The sequence below is a fragment of the Pipistrellus hanaki genome (assembly GCF_964339955.1).
Source record: "Pipistrellus hanaki genome assembly, chromosome: 19".
In the NCBI taxonomy this organism is placed as follows: Eukaryota; Metazoa; Chordata; class Mammalia; order Chiroptera; family Vespertilionidae; genus Pipistrellus; species Pipistrellus hanaki.
The window spans coordinates 20,809,144-20,834,238 of record NC_140521.1 but is presented as its reverse complement, the minus strand read 5'-3'; the positions used below and the strand labels follow the sequence as shown (position 1 = coordinate 20,834,238).

The following is a 25,095-nucleotide window of genomic DNA, read 5'->3' as shown; positions in this document are numbered from 1 at the left end:
TTGCAACTTTCAGTTGCCAAGCCTGTTCTTCTCCTTTCCTAAGAATGTAAATATAAATTTTTAAATCATAAAAATTCAGTGAAAGAAGAACCTGTTTACAACTTTATGCTTTGCGATTCACAGTGTAGTCAGTCCATGGACCATTAACAGCGGCCTAGGAGCTTAGAAATCCAGAATCTCTGACCCCAACCTACTGACACTCAAAATCGGCATTTCAACAAGATAACCAGGTGACTGAAGCACATCAAAGTTTGAGAATCACCAATGTGGTACTTAACAATTTGATAACACTCTATAATAGTTGCTAAACTTTCCTTTTATTTTTAGTAAACTCTGTAGCATCCTGAGTAGCATTCATTGGGTCATTTCAGACTAATATGTCTTCACCAATTACTAGTAATAATTTGTTGTTCAAAGAAAACTGTGGGAATTTGAGAGACTTTGTAAGGAAGGATTAAAATATGGAATTACTCCCTGTTTCTGAGAAATAGTTTGCATTAAAATTAAAAGCACCTTATATTTGGTCATTTAACTTGACATTACCAACTGTGTTATCTATATCCCTGAATATTATTACATTTTTGTTATACTTTAAACGGTGTGCTTTGTCTGAATAGATACTAGTTCTTTTGGGTTCTTTTTTTTTTTTTTTAATATATGTTATTGATTTTTTACAGACAGGAGGAGAGAGGGATAGAGAGCTAGAAACATCAATGAGAGAGAAACATAGACCAGCTGCCTCTTGCACACCCCCTATCGGAGTTGTGCCTGCAACCAATGTACATGCCCTTGACCGGAATCGAACCCGGGACCCTTCAGTCCGCAGACCAACGCTCTACCACTGAGCCAAACCGGTTTCCACTCTTTTGGGTTCTTAATAGGATTTTGCAGATCACCTTTTACCATGCAATTGATTCCAGTATAAAAAACATAATTTGGGTATCTCCTTTTATTCTTTTAACAAATATTTGTTGAGAGAATAATAACAGTGAATAGGAGAGACTGGGAGAGAAACAACAAAAATGCAAACAAACATGTAAATGAAAAAATGTCTGATAAATTCAAGCTCTGTGATGTAAAGTAAACAGAGTGATGATGGTCATTGAGAGGGAGAAATTGTACTTTAATAAGGATGGTCTGGGAGGGCCTCTTTAGGTGGCAACATCTGCACAGGGATCTCAAAGTCAGGGGCCCTGTGAAGCCCTGTGAAGAGGAAGGAAAAGAAAGCCAGTGTGACTGAAGTGTGGCTCAAAGGAGTATCAGGAAATTGGGAAGGGCCCGATCACGTAAAGGTTAGCATCATGGCATTTGACTGATAGTTGTCACAGTGTGACATCTCTTTATTTAGCCAATGGTATGAAATCCATCAGTGGTAGATCAAGGAGGTGGGAGAAAGTAAAGAGGGGAGAGAGAAATCTTGGGATTAGATAAAAAGTGAAATGAGATACATACTTCTTTTACATTGATGGGTGCAAGGTAGTTAACATTTAACATTGCAGTAAATAGAGATGCTATGCAGGCAACAAGATAGCAATGAGTTTTGGTGCTCCTGCTCTCTCCTTAGGATGGTTATGCCTCTAAGGCATCTGGAAATGAAGATTACTCTGGCATTTCAAAGGTATGTTATCCTATATGCACAAGAACAATGGGCAGGCTCTATTAAGGTAAAGATTAACCTTTTACTAAGGAAGCTATAGGCCTGGGGCTTGGCTACCCACCATGACCTACCCAGTTGGGAATTTATCATCAAGTGTGGTTACTTTGGTCACTGAGCCTGTCATACCTGTCAAATACTAGTAGCCCTCTGAGTTTGCTTGTCAGGTCTGCTATGTAGCCTCTTTTTCAATCACAATTAATACTTTGGCATTTTAAAACACTTTAAAATACATATAGAACAATTAAGTGTTGTATACCTTTACTGTGAAGACAATAAAAATGTCACCCATCTTATAGGAAAATAAATTGAGATATAGAGGTTTAATGGGTGGCCTAAGATGTTATTTGTCAGTAAAAATTAAACTGCTGTTTAATAAGAGAAGTGACTGTTGGTCTTCCCATCTCATTTCTTTTTTTTCAAGCATACAGAAAAAGTTTTAAGATTCAGATAAGATATACCTTTTACATAGATTCGCCAAGTTTTAAGCTTTGGCCATTTTTGCTTTTATCACTTTTTCTTTTTCATTTCCCTGAAGTATCTATTAATAAAACACACACACACACACACACACACACACACACACACACACAGTGCACACACACAGACATATGGAACTGCCAAAATGATTTGGTCATTTTCCAGAATATATTTCATACCAGAACATTCTAGAGGATCTGTCTCAATTGGAACATGAAGATAATGTATTAGCTTCTGCCTATGCTAATCATCTTATGCACATTCCTCTCACTTTTTTAACTTGTAAGTGACTAAATATCTCCACCTGGATAATCTTTCCCTAGCCTTTTCCTCCTGACCATTTTCATTCTCAGTTCCATTTTTTTTTCCAGTTTTCTTCGACTAAAAGCCTTGAAGCCATTCTAAATGACTTTTTCTTTAATATCCTCAATATAAACAAATCAGTATCTATCAGAAAATCCAGTGTCTGTTATACAACAACATGGATGAATCTCAAACTTGAGAGATCCTCCTTTCCCCCAACTGATGGATGGAGAATGATGTAAACTCCACCTGCAGTCCGAACATTCCTGAGCACCTAACCAGGCACCTTATATGGACTGTTCATTGAACCACCAATCGGCACCTGCCAAATACCCTAAGCCCTCGATTCCTAAGTCATGTGCCTTACATGAAACTACCAATCAGCGTGTGCTGAGTGTCCTAAGCCCCGTCCCTTCCTTTTCCTCCCCTCAAAAGGCTTGTTCACCCTGGCACGTGTGCTCTTTCCCCTCTGGAAGGCAGCCCAGCAGGGGTCTTCTCCTTCAATAAAGCCTGTGTCCTGTTCTCCAGCCCCTCTGTTTCATCTTTCAAAAATCGCAATACATTGACAAAAGTCAGATATGAAGGAATATATACAGTATATCCTGTATAATTACATTTCCATGAAACTGAAAAATGCCAAATAATCTATAGTGACAGAGAGCAGGTCAGTGTTTGTTTGGGGACTAGAGTTGGAGGGAAGAGACTAAAGTAACAGAGCAAAAGGGAAATTTTGAAGGGTGGAAATGTTCCCTTGATGGGGGTGATGGTTTCATAAGCATATATACCTGATAAAATTTATCAGATTGTACAGTTTATTATTTAAATTATGCAATTATAATCCGTTCTCACCACCTTCACCGCTATTTCTTTGGTTTTAGCCACTTTAATCTCACCTTTATAATCACCTGAGTTATTATAATTGCTAGCCTTCTAACTGGACTCCCTGCTTTTACGTTGTCCCTCAGTTTAGTCTCAGAGTAACAGAGTTATCCCTTACATATATAAGTTAGATTGTGATGCTTCTCTCCTCAAAACCCTGCAGTGGCTCACTCTCAGGGTAAAAACCAGAATCCTTACAGTAATCTCTAAGATCCTGTATGACCTGCTCCGCTCCCCTTTTCTGCTCTGGTCTTGTCTCCCACTGCTCATCCTTTGCTCACTCTGCTCCAGCCACATACCCTGGGGCCTCTGTACTACCCTGTTTCCCTGAAAATAAGACAGTATCCTTTTTTTAAAAAAAAAAAACAACATATTTTATTGATTTTTTACAGAGAGGAAGGGAGAGAGTTAGAGAGCTAGAAACGCTGATGAGAGAGAAACATCGACCAACTGCCTTCTGCACACCCCCCACCGGGGATGTGCCCACAACCAACGTACATGCCCCTGACCGGAATCAAACCCGGGACCTTTCAGTCCGCAGACCGACGCTCTACCACTGAGCCAAACCGGTTTCGGCAAGACAGTATCTTATATTAATTTTTTCTCCCAAAGTTGTGCTAGGTCTTATTTTCAGGGGATGTCTTATCTTTCCATGAGCTAGGTCTTATTTTCGGAGGATGTCTTATTTTCGGGGAAACACAGTAGCTATATCCTCTGCCTAGAAAACTCTCTCCGTAGGTATTGGCACCTCCTGCATCTCCTTCCAAATTTGAGAAAGTTCAAAAATCACCTCAATGAGGAGGTCTATCCTGATCACCCAGTTTAAAATTGCAGCTTGACTCCCTGGCATTTCTGATCCCCATCCTGCTCTGTTTTTCTGTTTCCAAAGTGCTCATCATTCTTTTACTACAGTGATTTACTTTATCATTTTATTGTTAATTGTCTCTCTCTGCCAAAATTGTAGCACCTCAGGGTAGGCAGGTTTGTTTAGTTTTTTTAAGTGACTAGGGCTTTTTCCCCCCCTCGGTGCTTAGACTGGCACATATTGTAGTAGGCACTAAATAAAATTTGTGAAATGAATTAGGAATTAAGTTGAAATCCATATATTTAAAAATCACACTCAGGAGCTGTTTAGAAGCAGTAGAGAAGGATCACTCTGAATGGAGGAAAAGATGAACAAAATATATTATAGTTGAGGAACAAAATATATTATAATACTAGAGGCCCAGTGCATGAATTCATGCACAGGTGGGGTCCAGGTGGTCCACCCTACCTGGTGGGAGGGGCCTCAGGTGGTTGGCCAGCCGGCCCCGCCCTCTGGTTGAACTCCTGATTGAACTCCCGGTCGAGGAGACAATTTACATATTAGCCCTATCTTATATAGCACATGTGTCAAACACAAGGCCCGAGGGCCAAATCCAGCCCGCCAGGCCTTGCAATGTGGCCCGCACCGCGCTGTCATCACTGCACTCCGCTGTCAGTTTATGACATTGTCAGTTTATGACTGTTCAGTAAACCATTCGGCCCGCGATTTAGGCTGGATTTTAGATTTTGGCCCCTTCTCTGATTGAGTTCGACACCCCTATTATATAGGATTAGCTACAACAGATATAGAATCATATACTTCTGAAAAAGGCAATTCCTATAAAGAGAATTGCTAAAACAGTGTAAGGCAATTTTCAACGGGAGTAAACTACTCTAACATGTATTCTGTCAACATATGTGAATGCTTGCCCTGTCAGTGGCAAAGCAAAATTAAAAGTGACTAAGAATGTTGACTTATCCTTTCAACATTAGAAACTAGGCCAGAGTTCCAAGTTTTAGCCCTAGCTGGTTTGTCTCAGTGAATAGAGCATGAGCCTGCAGACTGAAGGGTCCCAGGTTTGATTCCAGCCAAGGGCATATGCCCAGGTTGTGGGCTTGGTCCCCAGTTGGGGGCTTGCAGGAGGCAGCCAATCAATGATTCTCATTATTTATGTTTCCATTTTTCTCTCCCTCTCCCTTCCTCTCAGAAATAAAAATATCTTTAAAAAATAGATATTTATCTGTAAACAGAAATCATACTAACTCTTTTGTAGTGTTAAGAATTAAATGAGATAATACATAGTGCCTGGCACCTAGTGAGCATTGAATAAATGTTAGCATTGTAATTATGGTGTTGATTACATTAAACTAGGTTCTAATGAAAGTAACCTTGTCTATCTTTAGTGCCTGCGATAATCTAAAATAAATACTTTCTGATTTTTCTCTTTTCTGTTATATTTGTTTCAAGACTAGTTCACTTATCAAAGTCCACTGAATGAATGCATATAAACCAATATAAGTGATGTTTAGCCTTGCTGACTGAAGACAGGCTTAAGTAGTGGATTCTAAACTACTTAATGCAAGGATTCCATGTATTATGACTGTCCACATAGAAGAAATATTGTAGAGCAGGATTAAATTTTCATTTAATGTGTAATATAGGTTGTATTTCAATGTTTAAAAACTAATAACATAGATTCAGACTTCAAAGGGGCTTCTAAATGTTTAAATGGGATGATATCAAATGCCACTTGTTTAAGACACTCTTTGAAAGAAATAGGTTCTTAAGTTAAGTTGGGAGTGCTGATAATTCTGAAATTATTGACATTTGGGAACCATATTATTCAATAAAATAATACATTTCTAAAATAAAGGTCAAAACCACTTTAAGTAAAGCAACCTGTAGAAATAGTAATTTTTAAAAAAACAGTGATAGTTTTTTGCTTATCAAAATTATTTACCATAATATTCCTTAAGTTAAAAATACCTTAATACATTTTATATATGAATTAGTATAATTGAACAGCATTTTTGGACACATGTCATGTGTAGCTAGTATGTTCAACACTAGTGATATAAATATGATCCCTGCCTTTTATCAGCTAGGTCCTAATATGGTCCTACCTAAGACAACCTAAATCTTGTGTTTGTATTGTGTATATAAGAAATTTTTATATCTCAATGAGTGACACTAATTAAGATACATGTTTCCAACTTGGGGGGGAAAAAATGTTTATAGCCCCTTTCTATGGGACAAAAAGGAAAATAACACACCCAGCTTAAGAGAAAGTCAAGAAAGTTTCCCTGAAGTGGTATTATGTAAGCAGATTCTTGAACAAATTCTAGTGAGCTAGGAAGAAGAAAGGGGTTGCCAACAGGTACTTCTTCACATCCCAAGGAAGTACTTTGAGATAGCTGAGGTGAGGCCTCAGAATTCCTAAGGACAGGGTTCAAGAGCAGACAAGGAGCAGATCACATTTGCCATGCATCGACAACCTGTACCTGGTGAGGTTAAAGGGTTTTAAGCTGTAGAATGTCATGGTGAGATTTTTTTTTTTTTTTTTTTTTTTTTTAGTTTGATAATGCAAGCAGTAGTAGAGGATGAATTTCATTCATAAACAGCTATAAAAAGTTTTTAAAATCAGGTAGCACTATAGAGAGCTGTTAGGGTTCATTCAGCTTCTAACTTTAAAGTAAATTACTCAAGAATGAAAAAAAAAAATTCTTTAAATACCTGAACAAGAAAATACTTGTAATCACTTATATCTTGCAGAATGTAAACATTTGAGATTCATATTCAGAGGCAGTATTGTTGAAAGATCAAATAAATGTAAAGAGTCTTTGGAAACAGATTTTAGGTCAAGATTTTACCCTTAACCAAGTATGTATACTCTAGTTAATTTATATGTGCTTTTTAAGTTATTGGGTGGAGACAATTATAATTTTTTTCTTCTATTTCAAAGAATACCATTTTTACCCAATTCTTTGAATTATCAAGATATATTTTGAAAGGAGAATTTTCTAGCTACCTAAAAAAGAATACCTTTTGGCTACTAATTTAGTAATCATTTGAAAATTGTCCAAATTTTTGTTCAAAAATTTAAGGAGACTCTAGCTTAGTCTCCTCAGTCTGCTGTATCAAAATATTTCAGACTAGCCGAAACCGGTTTGGCCCAGCGGTAGAGCGTCAGTCTGCGGACTGAAAGGTCCCAGATTCGATTCCGGTCAAGGGCATGTACGTTGGTTGGGGGTACATCCCCGGTAGGGGATGTGCAAGAGGCAGCTGGTCGATGTTTCTCTCTCATCGACGTTTCTAGCTCTCTATCTCTCTCCCTTCCTCTCTGTAAAAATTCAATAAAATATATATTTTTAAAAAATATTTCAGACTAAGTGGTTTAAACACAGAAATGTATTTTCTCACCTTTCTGGAGGCTGGGAAGTCCAAGACCAAAGTGCCAACCGATTAGGTTCCTAGTGAGCTCCTTCTTCCTGGCTTGCAGGAGGACTGCCTTCTGGAGTTGTACTCACAGGCCTTTCCTCCTTGCATGTGTGAGGTGAGTGAGGGAGAGAGAACTCTTCTCTTTCTTCTCTTATAAAGCCACTAATCCTAATGAATTAGGGCCCAACCCTTAATGACCTCACTTAACCTTAATTACCTCCCCTATCTCCAAATACAATCACATTGGGGGTTAGAGTTTCAAAATCTGAATTCAGTTCATAGTGAAGGCCAAGCAGACTTTTTTCTAAAAAAGTAAATTTAAATGTAAGTATATACAACTTAATTTTGAAGTTTTGGAGTTCCTAAATCTGACTGCGCTTAAGAAGAAAATGTCATTTTCAGAGTAACAAAGTGGAGACAGGATAGAGTGAGTGGCCCCAAACAAACAAACAAACAAACAAACAAAAAAAAAAAGAACTTGCTAATAGCTGTGACATTTTAGAAAAATTGCATGTCAGGTAATCCTTCGTTAGCTATAAGAAGGTTTATTTCAAAGCTCTTATTTCTTCATGTTCTATTAGCTCCAGAGCCTGACACTGCAATCCTATAGCAGGGAGTCAAACGTTATAAATACAGAGCCCTCACAATGCCTTCGCCAGGATCATAGACTTTTAGGGTTGAAATGGAACTGAGAAATGGCCTTGAGTAGCCTCAAGACCAGGAAAAAAAAGTCAACTGCTTCATTTTATTACTGATGCATGTGTTTTGGGTTGTTGTTGTTTTTTTTTTTTTCATGTTTTTTTTTTTTTTTTTTAATTTTCAGAGAGAGGAAGAGGGGGAGAGAGATAGAAACATCAATGATGAAGGCGAATCATTGATCAGCTTTGTCCTGCAAGTCCCCCACTGGGGTTCAAGGCTGAAACCCAGGCATGTGCCCTAACCAGGAATTGAACCGTGATCTCCTGGTTCATGGGTGGATGCTCAGCCACTGAGCCACTCCAGCAGGGCTGCACACATTTTTTAAAAATATATATTTCCATAGACAGAAAGACAATTGACATGAAGCAAAAGGCAGAGTCATATAAAATTCTAAATTTTATTTCTGATAGTAGTATTTGACTAGTCATCTCAATTTCTTAAACTTAAGGAAGTCATTTTAACCTTTGATTATATGTAAAATGGAGTGAATGCTTAATTATGGAAACATAACATTACATTTTACACTTACCTACCACCACTAATAATTCAACTTTGGAATATTTTCCAAAGATTTTCTTCTTAGCTCTCTCTTCTCACTGCATTCTTGTCCTGAGTTACCATGGTTCCTTCTTGAGTTTCTTATCTACTTTAAACAAAAAATTCTAGATCTGAATTTCTAGCTATGTTATTTTCTCTTAATTCCAGTTCATAGTGAAGGCCAAGCAGACCTTTACCTGGCCTTCATTTTGTTCTACTTGCTATACATCTCTACCTGGATGCCCGTCTAGCACTTAAGTCTATTTGGCTAGAAAACATTCACCATGTTTTTTCCATTAAACTTATTCCTTTGACTGAATTTCCTATTTTTGTTCGTAGTGTAATTGTTTTCACTGTTGCTTATTCTTAGAGCCTCAGAACTAACTTTGATTCCCATGTCGTTTCCAGGCTTACAGTCACTTGCTGACTATGTCACATTACTGTTATTAGGGGCCCAGTGCATGAATTTGTGCACCTTGAAAGGAACTGTGCTGTGAGACTGCTGTGGGCACAGGGGCAGGTCTTGGCCCATTCTCCATGCCCCTGCCTGGCCCCTCCCACTGCGGCCCTGGTCCCCTTTCTGCCAGCAGCCCCGCTCCTTCCTCTGCTACTCCCATGTGCTGATGGTGCTGGCCCCACTTGCACCTGCTGATGGCATGGAGCGATTGGGGCCAGCAACAGCAGCAGGTGGGAGTGGGGCCAGTGCTGTGAGTGGGTGCGGGCAGCAGCTGCTACCCAATCGCCCCTCAGGAGCAGGGTAGGTGGAGAAGCCCTCAGGGGCAATTGGGACCAGCTCTGGCGCCAGCTGTGGGTGCGAGCAGGGCTGGTACTGGCAGCAGGTGCAAGTGCCAGGCAGGACCACAGCACATAGGAGCAAAGAATTTTCAGTAACCGCTAGAGGCTCACCCCAATGACGGCAACTGGCACCCCCACCTTGGGCTGGCACTCCTGCTCACCTGCTCAACCATCCCACTGTGGCCAATGCCCGCCATGTTCCCCTCTTTGCCACCTGTTGCTGACATCCGCCATGTTCTGCCCATGCCCTCTGGTGGTCAGCACACGTCATAGTGACTAGCTGTTCAGTTGTTCTAACGTTTGGTCTATTTGCATATTAGAGTTTTATATATATGTATAGACATTTGCATCCATATTCTGAAGCCATGGCATGGTATCTGCCTTCTGCCTTCAATTTTATTGTCAACATTCTGGAATAAGACTATCATCCTTGTTGGGTAGCTCTAATCTGACCTCCCCGCTCTAGTCGCCTTCTATTCCAATTGAGTCTTTTTAAAAATATGTTAACTCAATGTTAAAATATGTACGCAGATAATAATTTAATAATAAAAAATAAAAAATAAAAATATGTTAACTTTTTTCATTATAAAGTGATAAATGGCCCTGGCCGATTTAGCTCAGTGGATAGTGCATTGGCCTGCAGACTGAGGGGTCCAGGGTTTAATTCCAGTCAAGGGCATGTACCTTAGTTGTGTGCACATCCCCAGTAGGGGGGGTGTGGGAAGCAGCTGATTGATGTTTCTCTCTCATCGATGTTTCTAGCTTTCTAACCCTACCCCTTCCTCTCTGTAAAAAAATCAATAAAATATATATTTTTAAAAATAAAATAGTGATAAATGGTTATGGGAGAAAATGCAAAAAATAAAAAGAAAACAAAATGCCTATATTCTCAATACCCCAAAATAATCATTATTAACATTATGGTCTGTATTCTTCTAATTCTTTTTCTATGATGTATACATAATGTTTTTATTTAATGTCAGTTGACCCAGGAGTAGTCTAAAGGTTATAATTATTATGGTAATTAGTAATCTCCAATCTCTTCTGCATTATTTGCTAAGTAGAAATTAGTTCATCATTAAGGTCCCTTTCCAGTTCTCAAATGGAGTGATAGATGATCACAATAGGCATATGTAATTAGTGGCATAAAAATCAACTATCATCTATTTTCATTTTCAAAGAAAAAGTACCATAAACAGGGTTTCTTATCTCATATATCACTTAAATATTAGTGACAGACAGTAACAACAACTAACCCAAACAGTTCTGTTTCTTTCTATAGAGACAGTTCTCTTCACATCTGTACGGGAGGTTGTATTATAGATAAAGAAGGGAAGCTCCTAGACTAATCTTGACTTTGAAAAAGTCATATCACCTATTTTTACTTCACTTTTTGCTGATGTTAAATGAAGATGTTACCTGGCTGCACCTACCTTCTGGGAGCAAATAACAATGAAATCATGGCTAGTTTACCGTGAAGGTTAAGTTTGAGAGTTCCTCATTTACACCAGCCCATTCTGAGGCCCTAAATCAACAGGCCCTATACCTGTTTTGTTTTGTTTTTAAATATGTGTTTATTGGTTTTGAGGGAGGGAGGAAGGGGAGGGGGGAGAGAGAGAGAGAGAGAGAGAGAGAGAGAGAGAGAGAGAGAGAGAGAGAGAGAGAGAGAGATGAATGTGAGAGGGAAACATCGATCAGTTTGCTCTCACAAGTGCCCCAATTGGAGATCAAACCTGCAACCTGGTAATGTATCCTGACTGGGAATCTAATGGCGATCTTTTGGTGTATGGGACACTGCTCCAATAAACTGATCCATCTTATCAGTCCTATACCTATTTTTGTGTGGGAATTTGGTAAAAAAAAATAAAAATAAAAAAATAAAAAAATAAATCTTAAAGAGGTCCCCAAATTTGCTTACTCTTTCGTCCCCATAAGAACTGAATCCACCACAATATATTCAAGTGTTACGAGTCCCTTTAGAGAAATGGTGCCATGGAAGTCCAACCTTATATTAAGTCAGACTTTTCTTGATCACTCTTTAAATTATGGGCAAAAATAGGAAAACTGTTCGCTGTTCTGAAGTCTGATTTAGGCAACAAAATTTTCAGAACAGTTTTCTGTGGTGAGCAATCAGGAGACCTGGATTTTAATGTGTGGTAGTACTACTACATAGCTGTGATTTGATACTTAACTTTTCTGCTATTTAATTTAATAAAAAAGTGTTGAAATGTCTAATCTTTAAAACTCTTTCACGGATGAAATAGTATGACTCTTATTCCCTAATGCCAAAATATTGTGGGTTTTTTTTTCAACTAGTTGGCTCCAGATTTATTGTTGAAGTGTGATTACAACATTTTAAGACAACTAAGATCTTCTGTGAATCCCTTTTCTTGAAAAATGCTGGGCAAAGGGAAATTATTTAAAATATTTACATTTCTACTCCCGATCAACTGGCCCTTCTTATATGAAGTCACAATGACTGTGAAAAATAATTTACTTGATTATTATTGTTGGAGGATTTCCCTTTCTTAGAATAAAGAATGAAGAAGAGTACTTCAGTTGCACATCTCTGATGAAATCTTCTACTATAAACTAGCTGGATTGTTCAGTTGGCCTAAGGGCCTAAGACCTGAAATACTACATTCTTGGCAGAGTTCTAAATTCTCACTGTAAATACAATACCTGAGTTTCAATGTGGTCAAGGAAGAGGAGGAAAAATAATTTCATGCATATTATTTCATCTTCAGTTAATTCTTAAAATGCTGTCCTCTTGGAAGGAAAAATGTTCTTTTTCATATTTTGAGGGAAGGGTAAATTGAAAAATAATTTTTAGTATAAAATTGGGATGGAAAAAAGGGAAGAATATTTTAGCACATTTTTATAGAGTATCTGTTATATAAAGGTGCCATGGGCCAAGTAGTTCAACTCCTAGGTATTTAATCAAAAGGAAATGTATCTTCACACAAAAACTTGTACACAAATGATTATAATAGCATCATTATATAAGTCCATTTATATGGAATATCCAGAACAGTGACATCTATAGAGATAGGAAGTATATTAGTGGTTGCTTAGGGATGAGACAGGAGGGTGAGAGCTAAAGATAAGGGACTTCTTTTTGTGATAGTGAAAATATTGTGAATTGTATGGCATATGAATTATTCTAATAAAATACTAATATGCTAATTAGACCAGGAGACCTTTCGGAGACCTTCCAGACATCTTTCTGGACAAAGTCAGGGGCTTTGCCGGCCAGCAAACTGCCCCCCAAACAGCCGTCAGCCCCTTGCCCAGGTCAGCCACACCCTCTAAGGGGACTCCCACCCTCATCCGGGACCCCCTTCAGGGCAGACCAACCGGCCCCCACCCATGCCTAAGGCCTCTATCTATACTAATAATCTATACTAATAAAAGGCTAATATGCTAATTAGACTGGGAGACCTTCCGAGAGCCATGGGTGGCGGGGCTGAGGCAGAGGCAGTTAGGGGTTATCAGGCCAGGAGGGGAGGGCAGTTGAGGGTAAGCAAGGGAGGCAATTGGGGGTGAGCAGGAGGGAGGCAGGGCAGTTGGGGGTGAGCAGGCTGCCGGGGGTAGGGATAGTTGGGGGCAAGCAGGGCGGTGGGGGGGCAGTTGGGGGTGATCAACCAACCGGCTAGGGGAGGCAGGCAGTTGGGGGTGAGCAGGCTGGCAGCCAGAGTGGTTAGGGGCAATCAGGCAGGCAGGCAGGCATGTATGTGAGCGGTTAGGAGCCAGTGGTCCCGGATTGTGAGAGGGGTCCCAGATTGGAGGGGATGCAGGCTGGGCTAAGGGACACCCACCCTCTGTGCACGAATTTCATGCACTTGGCCACTACTATCTAAAAAAAAAAAAAAAAGCTTTTTTTTTTTTTTTTTTTAAAACATTCCATGGGGAGATGATGATTAATCAAAACATAGGTTTAGACATGTATCCTGCTTTAAAGAAGCACTTGTCATCCACTTAGATTGCTAATATATGTGTATTTAAAACTGAAGCAAAGGAAGAAAATGATAAGTGTTATAGAAGTGGTGACACTCAGCTGGGCTGTGAAGATGGTTGGGATTTGGATATTCTAGGCAGAGGCAACAACATAAGTAAAAACAAAGGTATGAAGATGTAACTGTACAGTAATCCATTTTGTCCTGATTAGAGAGTTTAAAATTTAAGTTAAAGTAATGGTTTGAGGTCAGCTTTGAATGTTAGTTAGGAAAAGTAGGCCGTGGGGAGACATTGAAGGATTTTGAGCAGAGATATGATGTTATCTGAACTGTACTTCAGGAAGTGATTATGGTAATAGTGTTTTTAAGATGAATTCCTAGAAAGATAAACTAGAGGCTGAAAGAGCAGAAGCGGAGGAAAGAGATAATGAATATTAACAGAAATGGAAAGTGAAGTACACATAAAAAGAAATATGTGAAGTAAAATGGTGAATTAATTGGGGCAAGGGAAAAGGAAGAGTCAAAGTTAATGTGAGGTGTATGTGAGCCATTTAATGGAGAAACCAAATAGATTTTAATGGAGTTTGTCCTGGATAAGATTATGGATTTTTTCCCCCATAGTATTATGTATTTCCCAGATTGTCTACATTGGGCATGGGCTTTTTAAATGGACAATAAAGAATAACCAGGAAATTGGTTGTAGGAGAGCCTAGAAAAGGGAAGATAGATGAGTCAATGTAAATCATCATGCGTACTGGAAAAGCAATTCAGAATGTAAGCCTTACTGACAGACAATCAGTAGCAACACTGTGTGCTGTCAGGTTACTCCTATCTGCTGGTAGCCTCTATTGAGTTTCCCTGGACTCGAGCAAACCAGTGGAAGCCTCAATATAGATTCTGAAATCTGGTGACACATTTGTTTTCCTAGTATTGCTTATGAAAGAACAGCCTCTGTGTCTGTTGTGAAAATTTTACCTTTTACATTTGTCATCCAAAACAGCTAAAGGTAAAATTTTAACTTTGTAATATTACATTTATAAATACTTTAAATTATCATGTTATTGATTATTACTCCTTCAGTTTTGATCCTGTAATTATGTATTTTCTTCTTCTCTTTCCATAGGTGCACCATAAATACAAAAGACTGGAGTTACAAAAGGGGAAGAAAAGGTTGATGCTAAAATGAATTTGAGCAACACAGTGTATTTTGTGCCATACACCAAAAGGTATTGTCTATATAGACCCATAACTTAGCTTTGTCCTATAAAATGGGAATAAGTGGTTCATTATGGTTTTGCTTTTTTCTAAAATATATTTTTATGGATTTCAGAGAGGAAAGGAGAAGAGAGAAACTGAAACATCGATAGATAATCATTGACCAGCTGCCTCCTGCAGGCCCCCTGCTGGGGATTGAGCCTGCAACCCAGGCTTGTGTCCTGACTGGGAACCTAACCATGACATTATGGTTCATAGGTCAACACTCAACCACTGAGCCATGCCATTTGGGCTTTTCTGTTTTTTCTATAATTAATTTTTATTATATTTCTAAGGAAAATGTACTAAAAGGGAAAATATTAATAAAATTGGGATAAAATGTTGTTTTATAAAGTTTTTAAAAATATTTTATTGATTTTTTTTATATAGAAGAAGGGAGAGAGGGATAGAGAGCTAGAAACATCGATGAGAGAGAAACATTGACCAGCTGCCTCCTGCACACCCCCCACTGGGGATGTGCCCGCAAATAATGTACATGCCCTTGACCGGAATCGAACCTGGGACCTTTCAGTCGCAGACAGACGCTCTATCCACTGAGCCAAACTGGTTTTGGCTGTTTTATAAAATTTTTTATTTTCAAGTTATTTTTTATAAATTTTTATTATTCTGTTATAGTTTACAATAGAGAATTATTTGTTTAAAAGAAATTAGCTCAAGTTGATTTCTATTATCAAATTATTTTCTGGAAATAAAATTTTTGTTGGAGTAATACACATAAGCAAAAAAAAGGAAATTTAAAAATTACCTGAAATCCTAACACCTACTTCAGATAAAACATAAGCCTTCAAAAAAAATCTAAACTTACAGGTTAAAGAAGCCATATTTCCCATCTTCACTGTGGCATCTCTCCTATGCTCTGCTTATACTAAAACAAACTGCCTTTTACTAAAACAAAACAAACAGTAAAGAAATGGCCTCATGTAAATTCCCATTAGTATATTACTGGGTCAAACACTGTACCAATTCTATTCTTCCAATGTATCCTTATGCCCATACCCCTCCCAATGTATATTTTCTATTACTTTGATAATTTGGTGGGTGAAATGAGATGTCTTATTTTAGTTTATCTCCTTGATATAAAAAATAACTGGCAAATATTTTTAAAGAACCATTCCCACTCTATTTGCTTTCATTTTTTAAATGTATCCTTCTTTTTAAAACAACCTTATTGATGTTTTACATACAATAATTTAATGTATTTCAAGAACATAATATATTAAACACACTTATGTAAATATAACTCTAAATATATATTTAGTAATTCATTTATAAATGCATTTAAGAATTTACTAATAAATTTATAATAATTCATTAATATCTTTCAATTATAATTATTGATTGCTTATTTCTCATTTATTCATATCTATTTCTACATTTATATATTAATAAATAAATAAATATATGAAGCTATCATCATATTGAATATACATGTCCATCATCCCCCACAGTTTTCTCATGCCCCATTTTACTCCTTCCTTCTCTCTCTCTCTTCTCACCCCAACCCTATCCCTGGGCAACCACTGATGTGCTTTCTGTCATGTTAGGTTAATGTATGTTTTCTAGAATTTTATATGAATGAAGTCATAAAGTTTGTATTCTTTTTTTACATTGCTTCTTTCACTTAGCATAATTTTGAGATTCATCCATGTTGTAGCATGTATCAATATAGTTATTTAATTGCTAAGTTACATTCCATTGTCTGCATTTACCACAGATTGTTTATCCATTCATCTGTTGGTGGACATTTGGGTTGTTTCCAGTTTGGGCTATTAAAAATAAAGCTGCCATGAACATTTGTGTACAGTTCTTTGTTTGGACATATGTTTTCATTTTTCTTGGCTAAATACATAGGAATGGAATGGCTACATCAGATGGTAGATATATGTTTAACTATTTAAGAAATTGCCAAACTGTTTTCCAAAGTGTTCATTCCATTTTTACATTTCCACCAGCAATGAGTGAGAGACCCAGTTACTTTACATCCTTGCCAACACATGGTATGCTTAGTCTTTTAAATGGTAACCATTCTACAAGGTACAGTATTTCATTAGGGTTTAATTTGTATCTTCCTGATGAATAGTATTAAGCATATTTTCTTTTGTTTATTTGCCATCCATATAACTTTTTTTAAGTTTCTTTATTGATTAAGGTGTTACATATATGTCCTTATCTCCCCATTACCGCCACCATCCCCCCCATTCATGCCCTCACCCCCTGTTATCTGTGTCCATTGACTAATTAATGTTAGGTGTTATTATTTAAGTATTAATTATATGCATGCATATAAGCCCTTTGGTTGATCTCTCTCCCTTACCCGCATCCTCCCCTACATTTCCTCTAAGGTTTAATGGTCTGATCAATGTTTCTCTGTCTCTGGATCTGTTTTTGTTCATAAGTTTATGTTATTCATTATTTTAGTGAAATGTCTATTCTAATTTTTTCCCATTTAAAAAATTGGATTGTTCATTTTGTTGAGTTTTTTAATCTTGATGAAGTCTAATTTATTATTTTTTTCTTTTATGGATTATGCTTTTACAAAGAGGAACAAAACATATTATAAGATTTCCTTTAGGAAAAACAGAGAGATCTATGAAATAAATTTATGAGAACTAAAATCTTTTTAATCACCAAAATGTATTTTAAACTTTTGAATATTTTGTGAATAAAGCTGAGTACTGTGGATCACCATTTGCTGGAAATATTATATATAGATCACTATACGATAGACTAACTACTTGGTTCCTGACCATGGGGAAGTGGTTTCACCTTAGTCTTAGTTTGTTCCATAATATCAAAACAATAAAATCTTACATTATGATTTGTTGTGGAGTTTAACAGAAATAATATATATGGTATTTAGTGTTGCCTGATACATAATAAGGCTAATTAATGTTAGCTGTTATTATTTAAGTATTAATTAGACCAAAATGCTTTTTAAAAACAGATTTATTTAGATATAATTTTTATATTATATAATTTACTCATTTAAAGTATACAAATCGATGGGTTTTAGTATATTAACAGTTGTACTACCATTACCACAGTTAATTTTAGGACATTTTCACCACTCTTTTAAAGAAAGTCCATATTTTTTAGTTATCCCCACTAACCCTCCTTTTCCCCAGTCCTAGGCAACCAGTTACCTACTTTGTATCTATAGATTACTTATTCTAGAAGTATTTTATAAATGAAATCATACAATATATGGATTTTTTCATTTAGCATATTTAGTGGGTTCATCCAGGTTGGAGCATGCATCAGTACATCGTTTGTTTTTATGGCTGAATAATACTCCATTGTATGGATAGACCACATTTTTTTTAGACCACATATTTTTACTCAATTCACCAAATGGACATTTGGGTTGTTTCCATCTTCTGGCTATAATGAATAATGCTGCTATAAATACCCTGTTTCCCCGAAAATAAGACAGTGTCTTATATTAATTTTTTCCCCCAAAGTTGCGCTAGGTCTTATTTTCAGGGGATGTCTTATCTTTCCATGCACTAGGTCTTATTTTCAGAGGATGTCTTATTTTCGGGGAAACATGGTATCTATGCACAAATTTTTATCTGGACATCTGTTTTCATTTCTCTTGGCTGTATACCTAGGACTAGGATTTCTGGGTCAAATGGCAACTTTGTGTTTAAGTTTTTGATGAACTGCCTATCTGTTTCCCAAAATGGCTGCACTATTTTACACTCCCACCAACAGTGTTAGAGAGTTCCAATTTTTCCAAATTCTCACCAATACTTATTATCTGACCTTTTTATAATACCCATCATAGTGGGTATTAAAAGGTATCTCTTGTTTTAATTTTTCTTTTCTAATGACTAATGATGTGGAATGTTTTTTTCATGTGTTAATGACCACTTGCATATCTTTAGAGAAATGTCTCTTCAAATATTTTGCCCATTTTTCTTTTGAGTTACTTGTCTTTGTTACAGAGTTATAAGACCACGATGCTTTTTAATATCAATTTGTATTGCCACCCAACAAAATGTGTTAGAAATAAGGTAATGTCAAACTTAATTTTTCTACAGATACTAAAAATTTACCCCAAAAAAATTGTCAATGAGAGTTAAAGCTGATTGGGATATCGAAAGCAAAACGTTTGCAAGTACTGGTCATCATGCCTAAAGGGGTGCCAAAGGACCCAGAGATTGCTGATCTGTTCTACAAAGATGATCCTGAAGAACTTTTTATCGGTTTACATGAGATTGGACATGGAAGTTTTGGAGCAGTTTATTTTGTAAGTAATGGAAAAGAATCATGTAGATAGATCAGATTAAGAAAGTTTGACTTCTACACATTCTATTACTTGAAAAATACACTTGGCTTTAACGACTATTCTACAACTTAAATGGTATTTCCAGTAGAGGCAAATAGTCATTGCAGAAAAGCCAGTCCCAGAAATCTAGGTGTTATTCAAGTCAGTGGTATCTATATCAACTGTCAAGGTCATGTTAAAAAAGTTATAAGCTTGAGGTTGAGCCCTATGCATTTCCATTGTGTGCCACACTTTTTCCTACCTTAGGGCCTTTCTCTATGTTCCTACTTAGAAAGCGCTGCACATTGCATCCCTGCCCTCTTTAACTCTTGTTTGTCCTACAGATTTCAGATTAAGTGTTAAATCCACAGGCTAGCCTTTCCTGTTCAGCCCTCCAGCACTAAATTCAGACTTTTTAAATGATCTCCTAACACCGTGTGCTTGTACTTTGTTGCATTTCTCACAATTGTAATTAAATAATTGTGAGAGAGTTTTTGATTCATCCCACCTTTTAATGGTTATTTCATTATATAACTGTACCATATTTATTTAACTGGTTCTCTATTGATGGAGGTTCTATATGATGAAAGCCAGTCTTGAAAATATGACTTGTTTCTGTTTGAATGAATATGTTTTATTAAACCCTAATTTTTTATAGTGTAATCTTTGCATGTATACAAAAAGGGATTAAGATAAACTGTTCTTTAAAGTGGGATGGAAGTGTCTACCTAACCTATCAAAAGTTGGATTATCTTTAAATTCTGATAATGAAGTGTGAGAATGTTATTTAAATTCTCTAGTCAAATATTTAAGTTAAACTGGCTGAAATATCATTCATTCTTTTTTAACTTTTCTTCACTGTCTTAACATAGGCCACAAATGCTCACACCAGTGAAGTGGTGGCAGTTAAGAAAATGTCTTATAGTGGGAAGCAGACGCATGAGGTAAGTTAAAGATAGTTGAATACCTAAACTGACATAAGTTAATATGAAATGGACAGAAGAAACAAAGTTCTTTAAACATTTTTAAAATATATATTTTTATTGATTTCAGAGAGGAAGAGAGAGAGAGAAACATCAATGATGAGAATCATTGATTGGCTGCCTCCTGCATGCCCCCTATTGGGGATTGAGGGTACAACCCAGGTATGTGCTTTGACTGGGAATTGAACCGTGACCTCCTGGCTCATAGGTCAATGCTCAACCACTGAGCCACACGAGCCACACAATTCTTTTTTCCCCTCCTACTGGAGGGTACACTAAACATTCCTAATATTCTAACTCAGTCAATTGTTTTGTGTAATAGATGGGTTAGTGCAATGGATTTAAATATATATTTGATGTTAGATTTACATTTAATGTATTCAAACTTAAAGAAGTAACATAAGATTAAATGGCTTCTTCGTTTATTAAACATTTACTTTTCCTTTAAAAAATAAAAAGAACGTGATGTATGTGTACTTGATAACAAAATACTATTTTAAGCTTTAGAATGATAATGTTTGTTTTCTTCAATAGAAATGGCAAGATATTCTTAAGGAAGTCAAATTTTTACGACAGTTGAAGCACCCTAATACCATTGAGTACAAAGGTTGTTACTTGAAAGAGCACACTGCTTGGGTAAGTCAAAAGACCTCTATTATTTATTTATTTTTCTATTTTTTTCTCTTATTTCTTTGATCTCTAAAATTATCAATCTCATTTGACTTTTGTTATTAGCCTTTAACATTTGTTAATGCTTTAGAATATGCCATATGCTATATATTCTGTAAGAATGATAGCTAGCCTATGGGAAATTTCATTCTATAAACAGTCATTGAAGAAATGGTGAAAGTTAACATGATTTTATGATTTATTTATGAAAATAAAGGGCAGGACCTTCTATCCTCATTCTAGAATTTTTATCTTTGACATTTTTCATTCCCTACTCCAATTCCTGCATAGTTCAAAATTGTGGTTGGTTTTGTAATGCCTAAATTTTACCAAACAGGGCCAAGCAATAATTAAAATGAAACAGTCTATTGTTCCACTCTGTCTTAGTGTATTTTTGCATGATTGTGTTTCTGTTGGGCACTGTTCAGGATATAAAATGTTATACTTTGTACTTAATTCACACTGCACATTCTAACTTAAACTCCAATTTAACTATCATTTATTGAGTGCTCACCAGAACTGTGTTCTTTCCTGTACATGATCTCCACATAGGGAATTGAATTTTTGTTCCCATATAAACTATCAAACAGTACACTTAAACATTTCTGATCAAGTAACTCTTAAGATATCTAGAGCCATTGTTTCTGATCTGAGGTGAAATTAATCAGAGGCATTTCTCATAATCTGGAAATCAGTTCTCTGGCAATTTCAACAATCTTGAAGGAGTCAAGAAAGAGATTTTGAGCAGGCAGGATGAATGTTACAATATCAAGTGTTCAATCTCATGAGTTCAGGTCTTCAGAAAAATCCTCTGAGCTCTTATTTGAAATCTATTTATTCTCAGATTACACAGAGTGCTAATAAGCTTGGTCACCTGGTCTCTGTCTACAACAGATTTGATAGGTTACTTGAAAGCTGAAGTATGGAGCCTCATTTTATGATTTGAGCATCATGATTCTCCTGTGCTTGTGTACTAAATTGTTTTTCCCCCTCTTGTTTAAAAAAAGAAATTAGAAAAGTACAGATACAATTGAGAAATGTTTCCATTAAAATTCATTAAAGAACAAAATTTATTTGTCAATTATACCTTAATAGAGCTGAAAAACAATGCATATAAAAGGCTACCCTTCATTATAATAATCACTTATGTGGATTCTCATTTCATAATAAGAAATGAAATTAATGTTTATAAATTTGCTTTTTTATATTTTATTGATTTCAGAGAGGAAGGGAGAGAGATAGAAACATCAATGATGTGAGAGAATCATTGATTGGCTGCCTCTTGCACACCCTCTACTGGAGATCAAATTCACAACTTAGGCATGTGTCCTTGGCCGGAATCGAACCTGGGACCTTTCAGTCCACAGGTTGATGCTCTATCCATTGAGCCAAACCAGCTAAGGCTAAATCTCCTTACTTTTAATGTTAAGCTGAAAATTATAATTACATTTCTAAACTTTAAACTTTTAAATTCCTCATATTGTTCTAAATTATTCTAGCAATACATTAATTTATATATTCACATATTTAATATTATGCATAATTTAATGACTTAGGTATAGAGATATATAACTTGATTATTATACAGTATATTGTATATGACATATATCACTATATGTATTATGTACCTTGCATTGCATTGCTACTAGAATAATTTAGAAAAATGAGATAGATTGGTATGTAATCTATACTAATAAAAGTGTAATATGCTAATTAGACCAGACATCCTTCCGGACAACCTTCCGAATGAAGTTGCAGCAGGCAGGAACCGAGCCCCTTGCACGAATTTCACACATCGGGCTTCTAGTATTACATATAATATAGAATTATTATATTATATTACCTCATGTTCTCCTGAGTTATTTTGATAATACAAGGTACATGAAATATATATATATGTTTTGTACTAATTTTTAAATGAAAGGAATCAATATATTAATATTGGTTATGTCTAGGTAATTAAGGAAATTAGTATTTTATAATGAGCATATGGCATTTTTTAGAATAACAAAATGATTTGTAGGAGTATGTATGCTTCTGTGTGTATGTGGAGACTGGTCACTGAGCACTCACAGTTCTGACCTTGGCCACAAATCAGTAGTCTGGGACACCTAAAAAGTCTAAGATGGAAATAAAGAAAGTTTTCTCATTTTTGCTTTTAAAATACCTCCCAAGATTGCAAATATCGATTACATTTTAATAATATTATTTTCAAATTACTTTAAATATCTCATATCCTGCGAATTTGAGCTAATGCAATGATACAAGCTACATCTTTAGGTTGAGTATAAACAATATTTTCTTTTTCTCTTTTTAAATGAAGATGGAAGTAAATGATCTTGTTTCCATAGATGCAAATACTTAATATTTTCTTGCTTAGCACTTTTAAATAAAATTATTGATTTATTTTAGGGGTAGATATAGAGAAAGAGAAAGAGATATCACAACAATGATTTGTTGTTCCACTTATTTATACCTTCATTGGCTGATTCTTGTATGTGTCCTGACAGAGGATCAAATCAGGATGATGCTCTAATGAACTGAGCTATCGGGCCAGAGCTGTTTAACGCTTTTTAAATGTGAAAATAAGGAATTTACTACTTATTATTGGCTTATTTTATTTAACTTCTATTTCCTAGTATAGATATTACTGGCTCATGTATTTGGTTGCCAGTTTCCAAGTTATAAAATTTAATTTGGAGTATAGCCCAAGACTCCTTAAATCCCTTTTTGAAATAAGATGATGTAGAATGTAGTAGTAAATAGTTAAGTTGGAGATCTCAACTAGATCATTTCCAGTCAGTATTTCCATACCCAGTCCCCTTAGAGTTTTAGACTGATTCCATGTCCAAGTAGGAGATAATAATAACAAATGATAAAAATTACAAAAATCAATTAGTGCCAGTTGACCAAAATTGAATCCAGGGGCAGGTAGGCCAGGGTATTTATTCTTCTGGTATTCTTAGGTTCTGGGTTGGTCAGTTGGTTTTAGCAGTTTCTTGTTCATTGTTCTGGTTATTTATTGTTTTAATCTCTTACAGTTGGTGATGGAGTATTGCTTAGGCTCAGCCTCTGATTTGTTAGAAGGTAAGAATCAAAACAGTCCCCTCCTTTCTGTTTTACCTTGACCAGAATGTAATCTGCTCCTAAATTAAAGTCCAATTTGGGCAAACCACATGATGACTTAGACGTAAGGCTTGTGTGTATAAGCTATGCAAACTTTGTGGTGCCACCAAAACTATCTGAGTAATGATTAGCAGTCCTCCTACTGTTTTTTTTTTGTGTGTGTTTTTTTTAAGTTCATAGTTCATCCTGGGCAGGTACTACTAAAATGTTTACTAATTAGATGAAGTATATGCAGCCAAAAACATTAAATTTGTGTATATGTATGGAAGAGAGGTAGGTAGAATTAAATTAAATATTAATATTTAACAATATAAATATCTTCACTGTCTCAGTTCTTCACAGATGCTATTCTAACCATAGACTGTTAAAATTTTACATTAAAAAACTTTCTAATATCTTTAATCTCTAAATAGAAATTGCGTATTAGCTGCTTTCACAAATATTGAAAACCTGTAGTTAGAGGAGTGAGATAGATGGCTTCGGGGCAGAGAAGAATAATGCCAGCTAAAACACTCCAGGGTTATAATGTCAGAAGAAACTAGTAAATTTGGGCCTGGCCAACTGACCTGCAACTGACAAATAAATTAATAATTCATTACCATAAATATCAGGCTTTGTTTTATTTTGTTTGAATGGGTTTGTTTGTTTTTATACTTCAGTTTTCTATTCTCTGATTGTTTATTGCTGTTCTATAGAAAATATATATCTTGTGTCTTTAGATGAATGTGTTTCCAGTGTGTGATTTGAGAAAGTCTGTAATTCAGTTTGGTATAGTTGTATAAGATAAAAAGAGGCATGAAACTGATCATGTACTCCTGAATGTTTTTTCCTTCCCCAGTTCACAAGAAACCACTCCAGGAAGTGGAGATCGCTGCCATTACTCATGGTGCCTTGCAGGGGCTAGCCTACCTGCATTCTCGTGCATTGATTCATAGGTAAGATTAGAGACTAGTTACATTTTCACTTCAGCTGATATAGGAATATCTCTTCAACGAATCTTAAAAATTAGTGCATGCTCCAATTTTTAGGGCGCCTAAGGATTTATGGGTAACAAACTGACTGCCGCTGCTTCTGGATCTAAAGAGTAAAGTTGTCAGAATTTAGTTCCTATCTCCTGGTCTCTCCCATGAATCCACAAAGACTTACAACTATTCTCCAGGCAGGGTGTTTCAGGGAAGAAGAGCTCAGCAACCTTTTGATACTGTGTCAAGAAGAAAAGAAAATGA

General features: G+C 36.2%; 1 protein-coding gene across 4 annotated transcripts in view; it reads left to right on the top strand.

The window, feature by feature from the left end:
• Window positions 1-25,095, top strand: part of TAOK3 (TAO kinase 3) — a 500,481-nt gene that overhangs the window by 403,978 nt on the left and 71,408 nt on the right. For 2 of the 4 annotated variants that reach the window (XM_084868272.1, XM_084868274.1), the window contains exons 2-7: window positions 14,670-14,772; window positions 18,865-19,073; window positions 19,964-20,035; window positions 20,609-20,710; window positions 23,785-23,830; window positions 24,708-24,804. In XM_084868272.1, coding sequence (XP_084724398.1) covers window positions 18,954-19,073; window positions 19,964-20,035; window positions 20,609-20,710; window positions 23,785-23,830; window positions 24,708-24,804 — 437 coding nt within the window. In that variant the 5' untranslated portion in view covers window positions 14,670-14,772; window positions 18,865-18,953. Of the gene's footprint in view, window positions 1-7,620; window positions 7,675-14,669; window positions 14,773-18,864; window positions 19,074-19,963; window positions 20,036-20,606; window positions 20,711-23,784; window positions 23,831-24,707; window positions 24,805-25,095 lie in introns of all 4 variants that reach the window. The other 2 variants (XM_084868273.1, XM_084868276.1) reach the window with 2 other exon arrangements.